General features: G+C 39.4%; 1 protein-coding gene across 7 annotated transcripts in view; it reads left to right on the forward strand.

Annotated features, from left to right (window-relative positions):
* Positions 1 to 16583, forward strand: part of ABCA1 (ATP binding cassette subfamily A member 1) — a 340473-nt gene extending 323890 nt beyond the window's left edge. For all 7 annotated transcript variants that reach the window (XM_061163510.1, XM_061163508.1, XM_061163513.1 and 4 more), the window contains 13 exons: positions 274 to 389; positions 478 to 622; positions 2233 to 2356; positions 4029 to 4158; positions 4422 to 4542; positions 5329 to 5391; positions 6171 to 6277; positions 8496 to 8637; positions 9006 to 9140; positions 10811 to 10914; positions 11551 to 11643; positions 12348 to 12591; positions 13239 to 16583. In XM_061163510.1, coding sequence (XP_061019493.1) covers positions 274 to 389; positions 478 to 622; positions 2233 to 2356; positions 4029 to 4158; positions 4422 to 4542; positions 5329 to 5391; positions 6171 to 6277; positions 8496 to 8637; positions 9006 to 9140; positions 10811 to 10914; positions 11551 to 11643; positions 12348 to 12591; positions 13239 to 13379 — 1665 coding nt within the window. In that variant the 3' untranslated portion in view covers positions 13380 to 16583. The remainder of the gene's footprint in view (positions 1 to 273; positions 390 to 477; positions 623 to 2232; positions 2357 to 4028; positions 4159 to 4421; positions 4543 to 5328; positions 5392 to 6170; positions 6278 to 8495; positions 8638 to 9005; positions 9141 to 10810; positions 10915 to 11550; positions 11644 to 12347; positions 12592 to 13238) is intronic.
* The last annotated feature ends 704 nt before the right edge of the window (positions 16584 to 17287 follow it).

A 17287-nucleotide genomic window follows, 5' to 3' on the forward strand; every position in this document is an offset into this window, starting at 1 on the left:
TGACTGGGAATCCATCCTTCAGTAAGTTTACTGAGCGTGACACCTTGGCTTATCTGTTGGAAAGACAGAAAGGACATGCAGTTTATAAAATCAGCCGGGGGTAAAAGGCTTGTCAAAATGTACTGTCCAGTATTTTGATTAATAGTTTTTGCGGCTTCATTAATTCAGAGTTATTCTTCAATATGTTTATCTGCCCTTTCTTGTCCAGTGATGGTGAAGACCTGAGATGTCTTTGACTTGGGGGTGACCTTGGTTTCCTTGTTTCACTTTTAGTGCAACTACGTGGTTCCTGCCACGCTGGTCATTATCATCTTCATATGCTTCCAGCAGAAGTCCTATGTGTCCTCTACCAACCTGCCTGTGCTTGCTCTTCTGCTTCTGCTGTATGGGTAAGGCACCTCTGGATGGGGCGTGTGGAATCCAACGTCTGAGAGAAAGCGGAGGACCCAGTGGACATATGTCTTTGTGCCTCCCCAGGTGGTCCATCACGCCTCTCATGTACCCAGCCTCCTTCGTGTTCAAGATCCCCAGCACGGCCTACGTGGTCCTCACCAGCGTGAACCTCTTCATCGGCATCAATGGCAGTGTGGCCACGTTTGTGCTGGAGCTCTTCACCAACAATGTGAGTTCTGTGGAAAGAGATGCTGGGATGACCATTTCTGGAGCCAGAGGATAGTGTTTATCATGATTGTATTCTACTTGGCCTGTGGTGTTGACCGCCTGGACCAGTCTGGACTTCTGCAGTCTGTCTTTCCTGGGTTTGCATAGCATCTCTTGCTTCTCCTTTTCCTTATATGTCTCTGATCAGATCTTTCTGTTTCTTTTGACAAGTTCTTTTATACTCCTTTCTGTTTAAATGTTGCCTTCTCCAATATTCAGCCCTCCGCCATCTTGTTTTCCACTGTAGGTACTGTCTCTGGGTGATGCCATTCATTCTGGAAGCTTCTACCATGGCCTCTCAATGTCTTACATTGTTCTCTCTCAGATCTGTGCCTTAAGCCCTGACTCTTCCATTGAACTCTCGCCCCACGGCCTCACTTGCCCAGTGGGTGGCTCTGTTTAGATTAACGGAAAGATACCCCAGACTGGTCACATCCCAGTCATCTTCCCCTCAGAACCCGGTATTTCTCTTGCCATTCCTGTCACACTGGATGGCGTTACCATCCCCCCCCAGTCACCCCAGCTGGCAGGATTAGAGTTATTTATATGCTTTGCTTTTGCTTATGTCTCCCACATTCAGTTGGTGACCTTGCCGGTTCCTTCAACTACAGATCTCTCAAACAAGGTTTCCTGTCCACTCCTGTTGTCATTACTTTTGTCCAGACACCTTAACTTAACCCACAAGGCCTTTCAGAGGCATATCATTCTTCCTGGATAGTCCCCACCATGCCGTTCCCCAACATGGTAGGCTTCGACTGAATGGTTCCTTAAACCCTCCGTAGTCCCATCGGCCTGCTTCAGGATCCCCAGCCCAGCCCACATGGTCTTCACCAGTGTGAACCTCTTCTTCAGTGTCAGTGGCAGCGTGGCCACTCTCTCGTTGAAACTCTTCACCAACAATGTGAGCTACCACCCAGTTCTGTGATTCCTCTGTCAAAACTAAGCTTGAACATGAAGTTTTGCTTACCTGCCGTATAGGAGGTACTCTCTCTGTCTCCTCTGTGCTTCCAAAGCTCGCATAGTTCATGCCTCCAGGACAACACATCCAATTATGCAGTAATTTCCTGTTTCCATATTTCTTTCCCTCAGAGTAGAGACTGTTTCTTATTCATCTTTATCTCTCCTGTACCCTAGCCTAGTGCATCCAGCACTTAGCAACTTACTTGTTGTTAGGTATTTGGCCACTGCTAGATTGATGTATTTGAGAAGAATTATTTAAATTCCAACAAAATCCTGAAACTGAAATATATTGACCCAGACATGAGCAACTTGCTTTTAAAATGCTAAGCAAATGTTTTGTGTTGGATTTGCTTTTGATTAAAAGCAATCATATTTCTAAACTTTGCTTATTTCCCTCCCATACTCGTAGCATTATTCCAAATTTTCCAAAGAGCAAAAATTTTGCTACATTATATATCATTAGCTATGGCTGCTACTATTTATTGGTATCTGACTCAAAGATTCAGTTTGACCTCAAGGAATCAAACTTTTTCTTCACTCTCATATTTTAGACTTTGGTAAATTTTTAGCCTGAGTCACAAAAGACGTACAGTCTCTCTCTTATTTTTTTAGAAGCTGAATAACATCAATGATATCCTGAAGTCAGTGTTCTTGATCTTCCCACATTTTTGCCTGGGACGGGGGCTCATTGACATGGTGAAAAACCAGGCGATGGCTGATGCCTTGGAAAGGTTTGGTGAGTGACAGCAGTGGCTACAGGATGTTTTAGCAGAGATGGGAGTTTGCATGGGTCTTGATACTTTGGCCTTTATTTTGGAAAAAGGCTGGTGACTGGGCCTAGGACTTCCCTCCACTGATAGGGCTCATGTCAGCACAGTTGGTTGTGGCTTGGGTCTTGTCTTCACTTGTGTGAAAGGTGAGAACATGGTTTTGGAGGTAGGGAAAATACTGGTTTTAGCTTGGACCCAGTGCCTGGTACCACTGGTGGGGGTTGTCAAAGTCATTGGAAAAATCAGACTGTAGCTTTGAGAATTAGATACAGGCCAGAGAATTGAAAGGAAAGATGCAAACTTTGGCTCTATTAGGAAAATCATGGACCTGCAGATGGGGTCATATACTACCTTTTATACTGTCTATAAAAAGGTAATTTACTGCAGCTCTTTCTACCTTTAGAGTCTTTAAAAATATCTCTCCTGTGCCCACATTACTATTCTTTATCGACTTGCTCATATAGTTAGATGGGCCATGTTATTTAATGGGCATAGAAGAGGAACTATTTTTTTAAGCTTGGAGGTACAAAAGAGATATATAAGGAATTTAAGGAATATTTATATAAAATGAAGTGAATTGAGTTACTAGATTAATTGTGCTGTGCTTAGTCACTCAGTCCTGTCTGACTCTTTGCGACCCTGTGGACAGTAGCCCACCAGGCTCCTCTGTCCATGGCGATTCTCTAGACAAGAATACTGGAGTAGGTTGCCATGTCCTCCTCCAGGGGATCTTCCCAACCCAGGAGCAAATCCAGCTCTTCTGCATTGCAGGCAATTCTTTACCGTCTGAGCCGCCAGGGAAAACCCCTAGATTACATTATATGCTACTGAAAGGAGCATCTTTTAATGTGCTTTCTAATCTTTCTTAGTGAAGCTAATAATTTGTTAAAATACTGACCCTAAAAGTTACCCTGGATTGCTTGCCTTTTTACAAAGAATTTTTGACATGTCTCATTCAAAAGGAAGCATTAGATTTCTTAGATGAAGTTATAGATCTAATACATGTTGACTCTGAAATTCTGATTGATACTGCATTGCGGTACGCTTCCCTAAAACCTTACCCTAAGTCAGACTTGGAAACTGGTGACTCCTTTATTTTTTCATCCTTATCATGGGTGATATACCAAGTGGCTTCAGTTGTGTCTGACTCTTTGCAACCTATGGACTATAGCCTGCAAGTCTCCTCTGTTCATGGGATTCTCCAGGCAAGAATACTGGAGTGGGTTGCCATTTCCTTCTCCAGGGGATCTGTCTGACCCAGGGATTGAACCCATGTCTCTTAGATCTCTTGCATTCGCAGGTGGTTTCTTTACCATGAATGCCATGACCAGATCCCTATCATGGGTGATAACCATTGGTATTTGTAGACACAGGCTTCTCTGGTAGCTCAGTTGGTAAAGAACCTGCCTGCAATACAGGAGACCCTGGTTCAATTCCTGGGTTGGGAAGATCTGCTGGAGAAGGGATAGGCTGCCCACTCCAGTATTCTTGGGCTTCCCTTGTGTCTCAGCTCGTAAAGAATCCACCTGCAATGTGGGAGACCTGGGTTCAAAACATAGGTGAATTTGAGCCTGAATTTGAGGAAGGGCTATGATCTCTGGTGCCTCCATTCTGATTGGATCTCTGCACTGTGTCCAGGGGAGAATCGCTTTGTCTCACCACTGTCTTGGGACTTAGTGGGACGAAATCTCTTTGCCATGGCCGTGGAAGGGGTGGTGTTCTTCCTCATCACTGTGCTGATCCAGTACCGATTCTTCATCAGGCCCAGGTGAGCTTTCGCACAGAACTCACTGAACACCTCTTTGAGGGTCACAGCGGAGGGAGCACAGGGAACACTCACTGGTGGTTGGGTTGACTTGAACTCAAAGCAGATAATCAAACTGATTCTCCTAACGTGGGCATCCCCTGACCAACAGTACTGAGAGTGCTGGAGTGTGGATTTTATAGGACTGATGTAGAAACTGGGTCTTTGACTTAGAAAATAACTTAAAAGGTTGATTTTTTCTTCTTCTTAATTTTCTTACCCCTAAGACCTGTAAAGGCAAAGCTTCCTCCTCTGAATGATGAGGATGAAGATGTGAGGCGGGAAAGACAGAGAATTCTTGATGGTGGAGGACAGAATGACATCTTGGAAATCAAAGAGTTGACTAAGGTGAGACAGTGAAGGCAGGCTACAACTTGCCTTCAATTTTTTCAGCTTTATATGTCAGAAACTAGCATTTTGCTGACTCACTTAATAAAAGGAGCATGCTTCCTGAAATGTGCATCTATACCAAGTTTCTGTCAATTTAATTTTACTTAAAATACACCATGGAGACTTCTCTAATTAAATAAATCCTACTGAAAATAATTGTAAAGTGAATTCTCATTCTTGAGTATGTTTGTTTTTCATGTTTACATTTATGTGTTAGTTATTAAAACATCTAATATTGTATATTGAGTCAAAGCTGAAGTTGGGAGAATAAATGATTGATTTTGAATTTCAAAAAAGCTCTTAATCCATTGATTAAGAGGAGGATCTGTTTCAGCCCTTTCTAGGTGCCAGAATCACAACAATTCACTTTTTTGTAATATATTCAATATTTGCAATGTTTTGATAACAAATTTTTATCCCATAGAACTTAATTTTTAAAATATCTGCAATGTCTTTATATTAAATAAAAATTATGTAGATGTTAATGACAAATATATTTTTTTTAAAGTCTGATATTTGATTAAAAAATACAAAGAAATTCATTTATATTTTGAGCATCAGGGTCATTCAAAAGCCAGTTGCCACAGAAACAGACCAAGGCTTTGGCACATCAAATATCTGACTTAGTCTTATCAATGAGTCGAATTTCATGGTGTGTTTAGGTCATAATTCCCTCTTCCACAGTTGCCTGGGACAGCCGTGAGTCACTACAGCTCATGACTTTGTGCATTTTGCTGGTTGCAGGTATACAGAAGAAAGAGGAAACCTGCTGTTGACAGGATTTGCGTTGGCATTCCTCCCGGTGAGGTAAAGACACTTTATCTATATTGCGTTTGCCCCTATTAATTCAGACTGTCTCTACTCCAGTCAAACAACAATGTCTGTAAGAAGTTAAAAGTGATTTAAAAAGGCTACTCCATTTATATCTATGTGTAGCAGTCAGTCATTGAAAGTTTGAAGGCCCCATATATCAAATGGAGAAGGAAATGGTAACCCACTCCAGTATTCTTGCCTGGAGAATCCCATGGACAGAGGAGCCTGGCGGGCCATGGTCCATGGGGTCGCAGAGAGTCGGACACAACTGAAGTGGCTAAGCACGCACGCACGCATATATCAAAAGTAGTGGCCCTGTGTATCAACAATTTTGGATAATCTCAGACAATTTAAGAAAAGTATGTACATCTAGAAAGTGATTTTGTGATCCATTCAAGATGATAATGAAATTCAAATAGATTTTAAAAAAGATATTCTCTTTATTTATGTTTGTATTCTTGTGTGCCCTTTAGCTAGATTTGATGGTGAAATTTGACTTGTTGGCTTTCATTACTGTTTTTCACTCATTAACTTTGGCTTTAACCCAACAACTCAAAGAATATTGACAAATACATCCACATTTAAAATGGTTTCATTATAAAATGTATGATTAAACATCCATATGACTTCTGAAAACCTAGAAAATATTTTACTCTTCATTAAGAGTGACATTTTAGGATGATGTTATATAAAAATGAAGCTGAGGTAACTGTGAGTCATTTATATTCAGATTTTTAGTAGTTTGCTAATATTACTGACCCAATCATTTTCAGTGCTTTGGACTTCTGGGTGTTAATGGAGCTGGGAAATCATCAACTTTTAAGATGTTAACGGGAGATACCACTGTTACCAAGGGAGATGCTTTCCTTAATAAAAATAGGTGAGAAAACAAGTCTATTTTGCCACAAAGGTTTTCTAAAAACTTTATTTAAATGAATATATTGTGATTTTGTTGATATAACAGCACTGTATAGTTTCTAAAAATGTTGAAATATAGTAAACTGTGAAGAAGAAAATAAAAATCCATGATCCCAGTACCTACAGATAACAACTATTTACATTTCCTTTCAGTCTCACTTTATTTTTTTTAATAGATTTATTCAGGTATAAGTTATGTACCACACAGTTTAGTTGTTTTAAGAGTACAATTCAGTGACTTTTAGGCAATATGCAGAGTTGTACAACTGTTATCACAATACAATTTTACAACATTCCCATCAACCCAAATGTCTGTTTTATATACACATATAAATATATTATAAAATTGAGATTATATTAGATCTAGATTTTTAAATTAGTTTTTCACTGCTAATGACTGTATAATGACTCTTTCCCAATGGGTTACATATTCTAAGATGTAGAATTTTACATTGCTCCATGAAATGCCTCTATGTACATGTACCTGTAGTTTATTTCACTATTTCCTTATTGTTGGACATTTATTTCGCCAATTCCTTTTTATTGGATATTTGTTTCTGTTTTTTACTAAATATGTCCTTGTGTTCATGTTGATTGTTTCATCAAGATAAAAGGTTATCTACTTGTGAAATTGCCCTCTCTAAAGGGTATGCCAACAATGAATGTCACCACTGGGCTATTATTTGAGAATGCAGAGACCACTGAGCAGTCTGATCTTAAGGAGTACAGTATGCCTGCAGTACAGTCCTGCTAGGCAACCTTGAAAGTGAAACCCTCGAGCATTCTAAATACGTGGAACTTCTCTGGGCTTTTTCTATGGAGAAATGGTACAAATCTGTGGCTTTCAAACTTTTTGATCATGTCCCATAATAGCAAATACATTTTACCTCTCAGTCAAGTAAACGCACAAAAACATGTAAACAGGCATACAGCTTAAATAATTTTGTAAAATACTACCTACTCTTACTGCTTGTAATGCATTCAATATTTCTTACTCCACTCTCTGCCATGCCGTTTTAATAATACTAGTTGTGACCCACTAAATTTATTTCATAATGTACAAATGGGGGATGACTCACAATTTGGACAAAGGGCTACTAGCCAAAAAATCGAAAACATCAAGGAACTTAATGTACTCATGACTTTTCTCTGCATCTTACATTTGTTTTAGTAACAGTGTAAAGGAGGTTTAAGAGAACAGAATTTCTAGAATAGCAGGCCTGAGGCTACATACATGCTTCCCCAGGTTTGTTTCTAGTACCAGGCTCCTGGGGTATATAGGAATAGTAGAAATAACTGGTCCAAACTAAGGTTCATCACATTGCCTGGTTCTGAATACTGGTATGGGCAGTGAAGCTGTGAGGTCTAGGCACCGGGTCTGTGAGCACTTCAAGTCTGGAAAACATTGGACCTGGGCCTACTAAACTGATGTGCAGAGAAGAGTGAATACTGCTGAGAGGCTGAACCCATGGCTGTCCAGAGGTGACTGAAGTGCAGCCATCAGACTGGATGAGACGCTGAGCTTCCTCCTACATCAGGGATCCTTAACCCTAGATTGGCTTCATGGGGCCTTAAAGCTGCCTCCACCAGTATATGTAAAATTGTGTCTGTAGTTACATTTTTTGTTGTCATCAGGTTCTCATCATGAAAACCTTCAAAACCAGGGGAGTTTCTGGGTTGAATATTTAGTAGGACTATGGGGTTTGGATCATGCCGTGGCCAAGTCAGTGTATAGGCAGCAAAAAGCAGAGGGAAGTCACCCAAACTACTGGGTCTCTTCTGGCTTAAATGAAGCAACAGAGCACACGGTGCATATGACTGGGCCACAGGTCAGGAATGGACACTTCGTGTTAAAGCCCCTGGATAGCGTGACTAAGATTGTTGATATAGATAGCGCCGCAGTTGGGGTGGACTTGGGAATTCTGAAATGGGACCAAGCCTGCAGATTGAGGTGTTGGGGGAACCAGGGGCAAGGACTGGGCAGGATGGAGGCAGGAACCCTGACTTCCAGAAGGGGCTGGCATCCTGAGGGCAGAAAGGCTGTTCCTTGAAGCTATAAACAAGTGTGCTCCCTGGTCTGTTTATCATGCACAAGCACACTGTATAGAATGTTAGGCAAGATGGTCTGACCAGAATACCAAAATGCTTAAAAACCTGACCAGTTTTGTTTTTCTTTGCAGTATCTTATCAGACATCCATGAAGTGCATCAGAACATGGGCTATTGCCCTCAGTTTGATGCCATTACAGAGCTGCTGACTGGAAGAGAACATGTGGAATTCTTTGCCCTTTTGAGAGGAGTCCCGGAGAAAGAAGTAGGCAAGGTACTGTGGGCACTGGAAAGCCAGCCTGCCTCCTTTGGCATCTTGACAGCCTACCTTATGGCTGTGACCTTCACACATGGCCATTGGCTTCAGGCTGTTCTCCCTTATGGATGCAGCGACAGGAAGTGCTGGCTCTTTGCAGCTACTTTTGAAGTGGGAAGCTGCGGTGGTGGGGTAGGGATGGGAGATCAGGCTCATCCTGGAGGGCAGAGAGGGAGCGCTGCCCCCTGTGCTGTGGGCACTACCCAGGTCATGATCATATAGAATCTGGTCATACTCAGTGAAAGAGTTCTCACATGCAAGTGTAAGAAAGCGTGATAACATTACCAAACCCAGCAAAGGTCAAAGAGCTTTTTTATCACTCTTAGGTTGGCGAGTGGGCGATTCGGAAACTGGGCCTTGTGAAGTATGGAGAAAAATATGCTGGGAACTACAGTGGAGGCAATAAACGCAAGCTCTCAACAGCCATGGCTTTGATTGGTGGGCCTCCAGTGGTGTTTCTGGTGAGTGTGACTGCATGGAAAAACCTGTTCTGGCCTGAATGGAAAGCATCTCTATTCTAAAGTCCTGGATGTCCAGGATGTGCATGACTGGCTCGGCAACGGCAAGCCCTCACCCGATGAGCAATAGCCTCAGAGAACCAGAGGGAAGCTCCCCTGTCCCTCTTCTTAACACACATGGGGTATATCTGCCTTGCCCTCAGATGTTCCAGAGTGGGAGATATGCCAGGGACCTTGTTTCTCTGGCGTGGAGAATCCCAACAAGTGTTACTGAGGCTGGGTGTAGGATTTAACTTGCTCTGGACCATTCTGTATGCCATCTATGTGTTCATCCTCTGGAGATGGAGAGTGTTGATATAGCCTCAGGATTCCTAAGTAGCGCCTTTGGGTCATAGTTCCTTACATATGGATAAATGGAAGACAGAAGATCAAACTAACAGTGGCCCTTGACCTTTTTCTTCTGTAAAGGAGAAGGGCACTGAGGTTATTGCAGGAAGAAGCCTTGGACTGACACTTTAAAGTTATCCAGAGTGTTTAGATTTAGAATTTGTTCCTGTAAGACCAGCAAGTCTAAGATCATGGCATCCAATCCCATCACTTCATGGCAAATAGATGGGGAAACAATGGAAACACTGACAGACTTTATTTTTTGGGGCTCCAAAATCACTGCAGATGGTGACTGCAGCCATGAAATTAAAAGATGCTTGCTGCTTGGAAGAAAATCTATGACCAATCTGGAGAGCATATTAAAAAGCAGAGACATTAGTTTGTCAACAAAGGTCCATCTAGTCAAAGCTATGGTTTTTCCAGTAGTCATGTATGAATGTGAGAGTTGGACTATAAACAAAACTGAGTGCCAAAGAATTTATGCTTTTGAACTGTGGTGTTGGTGGAGATTCTTGAGACTTGCTTGGACTGCAAGGAGATCAAACCAGTCAATCATAAAGGAAATCAGTCCTGCATATTCATTGGAGGGACTGATGCTGAAGCTGAAACTCCAATATTTTGGCCACTTGATGTGAAGAAGTGACTCATTAGAAAATACCCTGATGCTGGGAAAGATTAAAGACAGGAGGAGAAGAGGACGAGAGAGGATAAGATCTTTGGATGGCATCATCGACTTGATGGACGTGAGTTTGAGCAAGCTCTGGGCATTGGTGATGGACAGGGAAGCCTGGCATGCTGCAATCCATGGGGTCGCAAAGAGTCGGACACAACAAAGTTACTGAACTGAACTGAACTGAAGACCAGCAAGTAGAGTATAATAGGCTAAGCCAGAGTGAACTAAAATTAAACAAAAAATTTATTCAATTTTTGAACTGACTTCAGTAGCATTTCAGACAAAAATGATTTTTAGTATATGCTTGTCAGTCATGAAAAGATGATTGAAACTAAATGACTTTTCCCTTTTCCTTTCTGTTTATTTGGAGAAATTTAATTTCACAAAAATTAAATTTGAGTTTTCTACTTCAGTGACAGTTATAAAAGTGAACTGGTTATAAACAAGTATGAAATATTCTTTTATGTAAGGTCTGTGTTTTTGATCCTTCAAGAAATAAATAGAATGGTAAGTTAAACCTTAGGCTATTTCTAAAATGCTTCTACATTTAAGACCAAACCTATCTTTGATTTTTTTCCAACACATAATAGGACTTATTTTATTCTGTTTACAGGATGAACCAACCACAGGCATGGACCCCAAAGCCCGGCGCTTCCTGTGGAATTGTGCCCTAAGTATCATCAAGGAAGGGCGATCAGTAGTGCTCACCTCTCACAGGTCCGTAGTGAAGAGTTGGCTTGACTTCGTTGTTGTATAATTTTTAGGTTTTCCAAGTAGTATATATGATCACTGTGTAAAAACAGAAAACACAGAAAGGCAAAGAAAAAAAAATTATGGTCACCTGATATATCACCAGGAGACAACCATTATTATCACTGGGCAATATATCTTTGCAGAGTTTTCCTCTGCAAATCTATACATAGTGTATATATTTTTTACAAACAAAAATGCAAGCTTTGGCATATATACCAAGTTCTTTTTCACTTAACAATATTGAGAACAGTATTCCAAGTCAGTTTAATTTAGATGTGTCATCATTTCTTTTTTTTTTTTTTAAATGTGTCATCATTTCTTATAGCTATTAGTGAATAGTATTCCATTAGGATATACCCTAATTTACTCAACCATTCCTCTTTTGTGTAGACACTTGGATCATTCTCAGCTTTTTCACAATTGTAAACGACATGGCAGTGAGCATTATTTTCCCTACATCTTCATGAAATTTCTAGCAGGAAGCAGTTATACTCTAGGAAGCTAAGAATCTGCTTCTTTGAAACGCCAAATGTCATGGTGATGTTCTGATGGTTACAGGAGCATCTTTCTCAAACTAAACCTCATTCTGTTTCCCTACAGTATGGAAGAATGTGAAGCTCTTTGCACTAGGATGGCAATTATGGTCAATGGGCGGTTCAGGTGTCTTGGCAGTGTTCAACATCTGAAAAATAGGTAACAGGGACAATTTCCTTGGGATCCCACATAATGAGAAATTGTGTATTTATTCTTTTGTGAGTGTATACATAGTGGTTCTAAAATAAAGGGAAATAAACTGAACAAAATGGTATAGTGCAAAGAATGAGGACTTTGAAGTCCAACAGAGCTGCGTGCAAATTCTCTCTTTACTTTTTACTGGTTGTATGCACTTGGGCAAGTTATTTAACCTCTCTGAGAGTCAGTATTCTAGGAATAGCTACTTTCTGATTTTGTTATAGAAATGTAATGCGGAGATTTATACGTGCCAGTAAGGTTGGAGCATAGACTTTGGAGTCAAACACACCAGTTGGTTTGACTGGTGTTGGGTCCACATCCCAGCCCTACCACTACTGAGTTTTGTATCATGAGCAAGTGACCAACTCTCTAGGTTTCAGTTTCTCTGTAATATCTCAGAGGTCCAAGTGTGGATTAAATGAAGTCATGTCTAAAGCACTTGGCAAGGCAGCTCAAATAGAATAGGTATTCAGTATTTGACAACTGGTTCCTTTTCTCTGAAACTGATTTCTTGGTCTGGCAGGGATCACTTTCTCATTCAGGACCCAAGAGTTAAATATTCTTTTGAGAAGTTTCCCCAGAGTCTTTAATTTGATTTTCTTTTTCCCGCTTTCAGGATTATTTTTTTTCCCCTGCTTTTAGGATTTTCTTTTTCCTGCTTTCAGGTTTGGAGATGGTTATACAATAGTCGTACGAATAGCAGGGTCGAACCCTGACCTGAAGCCTGTACAGGAGTTCTTTGAACTCGCCTTTCCAGGAAGCGTCTTGAAGGAGAAGCACCGGAACATGTTGCAGTACCAGCTTCCGTCTTCACTGTCTTCCCTGGCCAGGATTTTCAGCATCCTTTCCCAGAGCAAAAAGCGACTCCACATAGAAGACTACTCTGTCTCTCAGACAACACTTGACCAAGTAAGCTTTGAGTGTCAAAAGTAGATTTGCTTTTCAGGGTGAGGATTCCTCCCCCTTCATTATGGGTCCTAGAACAGTACAGATTATCTGAGTGTGAACTCCTGATCGTCTACTGTTAATTATGCTTTTAACCTAACCTCCCTGAATCTGAAAAGGGAGATGATGCTACTGATTTCATAGGGTTATTATGAGAATAAATTGTCATACTAATCATAAAAACTGCAGTTTATTGAGTATCTGCCATAGGCAGGTATTAGGCCAAGTGCAGTATCCCATTTAAATTAAATGACATCAGGTACGAAAGAGATCCTGGCACTTAGTAGATATTTAGCAAATGTTAGTTTTCATCCCCCCTCCCTTTAATCAAGTCTGTATGAGTCAAAATAAATAATGAGTCAAAATAAATAGATGATTGAGTGGTTGGTTGATTGGAGGGGCAATTATAAGGGCAGTTATTTACTTTTTTTAAATGATTAATGCTTTTTCAATCATTCCTTTCTGCCTCCTACACAAAGTTTTCTAGTTAATCCATTTATTCAGTCTCAGATTCTTCTATATGACCTAATTTCCACATGGGGAAAAGTGCAACTTGAATAAAGAGAGAGCAAATTAGAGGTGTGTATAATGGTCCGTCTTTATTTTGACAGGTATTTGTAAACTTTGCCAAGGACCAAAGTGATGATGACCACTTAAAGGACCTGTCATTACACAAAAACCAGACGGTAGTGGATGTTGCAGTCCTCACATCTTTCCTGCAGGATGAGAAAGTCAAAGAAAGTTATGTATGAAGAATCTTGTCCATATAGGGTGACTGGAAGAAAGGAGGAACTAGACCTTCCTTTGCACCATGTAAAGTGTTCCAAAGGAAAGGGCTAGAAGATTTTGTGGGAAGAAGTAAACTGGATACTGTACTGATACTATTCAATGCAATGCAATTCAATGCAATGAAAACAAAATTCCATTACAAGGGCAGTGCCTTTGTAGCCTATGTCTCATATGGCTCTCAAGTGAAAAAGACTTGAATTTAGTTTATTACCTTATACTCATGTGAAACTCTAGTATGGAACCCAGTGGACATATGAGTTTGACATACTTTTTTTTTGTTCCTTTGTATTCTTACTGGGGTTGCAACAACAATTCATCAAGTAATCATGGCCAGTGATTATTTTTCAAAATCAAAAGGCATGCATATGCTCGTTCATTACGCCGTGCCATGCCAAGAGACTGGCTTCCCGGTGACATAGCCGCTGCTGGCAATGAGTGTGCCAGAATTACTAGTGCCAAGTTTCTCAGAAAGCCTGAAGCACCATGGTATGCCTTGCACACTTTGTGATGTATCAGTTAATGAAATGGTGCCACATGTGGGGAAAGTCCTGCTTTGATTCCCTCTTTGAGCTGCTCTGGTGATGGTGACATGCAAACTGCACGGTGACATGCAAAAGCAAAACTTGGTTTCATTGTTGTCCCTTGCTTGGAACCATGAGTCTCCAAGATTATCTTTCTGGGACTCTTAAGTGTACTTAGATCCGGGTAAGAAGCAAAGAATCAGCAACCACACTGTTGGGGCTGCAAGCTGGGAGGCCATGGCATGTGATGAAAGAGATGATGTACTTGGAATCAAGGGAGGTCTGTGTCCATTTGTCCTGCTTGTCTACTAACACGGTACAGTGCATCTCAAGATCTTGTTGTTTGACACAAACATAGTATTATTTCTGGCTTTTTGAATTAATCTAGAATATGAAAAGATGGAGTTGTATTTTGAGAACAATCTTTGTACTTTTAATGTTATTTGGAATTGTAAGTTCTATTAGTGACTTCTGAAAACTTAGAGTGGTCTCTTTGTAGAACCCTGTGGCACAGAGGAGTATGGCCACACTGGCTCGCTAGCTTTAATTTTTCACGTATGTTTGCAAGTGGATTATCTGACTAATGCCTAGTGACTTGAAAACAGTATGATGGCCAAGATCTCATGACGACATTATATTTAAGTATCTTTAAGATCGTTAAGCATACTTTTAGTATCAGCGCATTAGTCAAGTATTCTTTGAGTGTAATTTATAACTGAGTGAGTATGGATGGATGGCGTGGGGAGAAATTAAGTTTCAGTAGATTTCCTGTGCCATGTTCATCAGATAACTGGTTTACAAATACAGGTTTTGTTGTGGTTGTGGGAACCCACTGAAAGAATATTGGGCAGCCCACTTTTTAAAAATAGCAACAATGCAAAAGGCAAGAAAGTTTATGTCGAAGGGTCACACGATTAGTTTCAAAATTTGTTGAATAACATAAAACTTGTGCTTATGGCATTTAGTACCTTTGAATATTGGCTTTGAAAATCTCAGATACCCCATTCTGACAATCTCAAATTTTTTATCTCTTCAGTCACTATCATGGGAAAAAAACAGCAAATGCCCCCACATGAAAAATTATTTCAGACTTTTCCAAGTCAGTTTAATTGATTTTAGTCAGTAAACACTTGTTAAAGATAATGTTATCTGTCTTGAGACAACAAAATTATGAGAGAAATACTGTTTGAAGTTAAAGTGATCTTTTAGTATCATTACTAATGTCTCTTCCTTTTAAAAAATTAGGTATTAATTCTAAAAGTACAAGATTTCAGATCTATTCCAAATATACATTTTTTTCTTTTAAAATTTACTGCATGTTATCATGCAACTTGTTGCTTGGAGAAAGAAAATGACCTTTAGAGATTATTGCCAATATTTTCTAAAATGATAAACGAATAATAAAGACAATTTCCCAATAATTATTGGCCTAAACTCATATTTTATGCTATCTTCAATGATATAAAATTCATGGAATGATGTTTCTCCTTGTTTAGTATTTTCCAAAATCAAGCTTCTGCTAGATTCCCCATTTCAGCAGAATCATGTCCTAAATCTGTATTGTATTAAAACCATGAGCAGCTCCTTTTTTTTGATTATTCTACTTCAAGGCCGTATTTAAAAAAATCAAAGGATACTGTGAACTACTTTGAAAAATGCAACATTTCAGTATAGATTTAAAGGCTATCTTAAGCTGGAAACAATCTACAGCTACTCATCTACTGCATTAGTACGGTTATTAGATATCCAAATTGCAGTCTTTAAAATTTTTCTGGGTAAGCCTAATTATACTAGAGATTTTTACCAACTCTCTTCTCAATCAAGTAAAATTTCTATATCATCCCTGTGGAAATGTAACCATGTGAGTTTAACAAAAAAAAATTTTTTTTAAGTGTTCAGAGATTTCTGCTTCTTCTTTTGGATACCTGAAGCCTTATTAACTGTGAATATGAAAAAATACAAAAGAAAACAATAACAAAGCCCTCTATACACAAATACCCAGCATAGGTCATTGTTTAAAAACCAATAACCAAACCTCAAACTACTGTATTTCAATACCTGTAATGAAGGCATATGCATTGTGACTATTAAATGTTGCACAGCATTCACTGTATAGTAATCATTGACTAAAGGGATCTGTTTTCTTCTTGTGGTTGTATATATCAGGTAAAATTTTTTTCCAAAGAGCCATGTGTCATATTATATTGAACCACTTTGACACTGAGATATTAATTTCTACTCTTGTTACCATTTACTAGTAATATAGTATTATAGAAATATTGTTCTAATCCTCCTCAGAATTGTTGCATCCCTTTTTATAGAATGTTTATACTTCTGTAAGTTTTAAGAATTCTGTTCTCCCTTCTTATACCCTAGGATGAAACCATGTTTTTGTGCTTTGTCTTTATCATTGACCCTTCATTCCAAGCACTTTATGCTGTCTGTGATGGGATCTATTTTTGCACTGGAATATCTGAGAATTGCAAAACTAGACAAAAGTTTCACAATAGATTTCTAAGTTAAATCATTTTCATTAAAAGAAAAAAAAGAAAAAAAATTTTTGTATTGTCAATAACTTTATAGAAAGTATTAAAAAAGGCATATTTCTATGTTGTTATAAGTCACGAAATAAACCTGTGATGGTTCTGTTGTGGTCTATACTAATTTATTTTCATGCATTCATAGCACCATCTACTGTTAAAGCTTATAAAGTCATTACAGAAGTAAGAAATGTCTGCTTGGAGAAGGGAGGATACTTGGATCAAAAGCAGAAATTTAGAAAAGACTAAATGTCCTGTTAATTACAAGAGAATCCAGGGGACTACTTGAAAATAAAGGGTGTTTTGAACTTTCATGGTTTGGTTTAAGAGGCTTTAGATCAACTTGTTTTGCTTAATGATTATGAAGCTGCAGAGATCTCCACAGTTACTCTGTAGCTACGCCATTTAATAAAAACTTCACTGCTTCACTTGATACTGAGGAAGCACAAAGGCAGCAAAACAGAGCTTTTGTTTATTCAACCAAAAGTACAAGGACTGTCATGGGTGTACCCTCTTTGTATATAAACATTTACAGATTCAAAAAAGCTCTGGAAACTTTGGAATGCTAATGTGCACACTGTATACCAAAAACCTTGAGAAGATTAGCTACCCTTTTCAAGTGTTTTACCGTGTTGTCAGGTATTTCATTTAATCCTCAGAACCTGCCCTAATGAGGTAAGTAGTACCATTTGACATAGGAGTAGACTGTGGCTCAGAGAATAAGGAACTTGCCCAGAGTGACACAGCTAGTAATTAGCAGAGGATTCTTTTGGTGAAGTTCAGTATCCAGTTAAAATTGTCCTTGTAAAA

This window comes from Dama dama, chromosome 16 (assembly GCF_033118175.1).
Source record: "Dama dama isolate Ldn47 chromosome 16, ASM3311817v1, whole genome shotgun sequence".
NCBI classification, from domain to species: domain Eukaryota; kingdom Metazoa; phylum Chordata; class Mammalia; order Artiodactyla; family Cervidae; genus Dama; species Dama dama.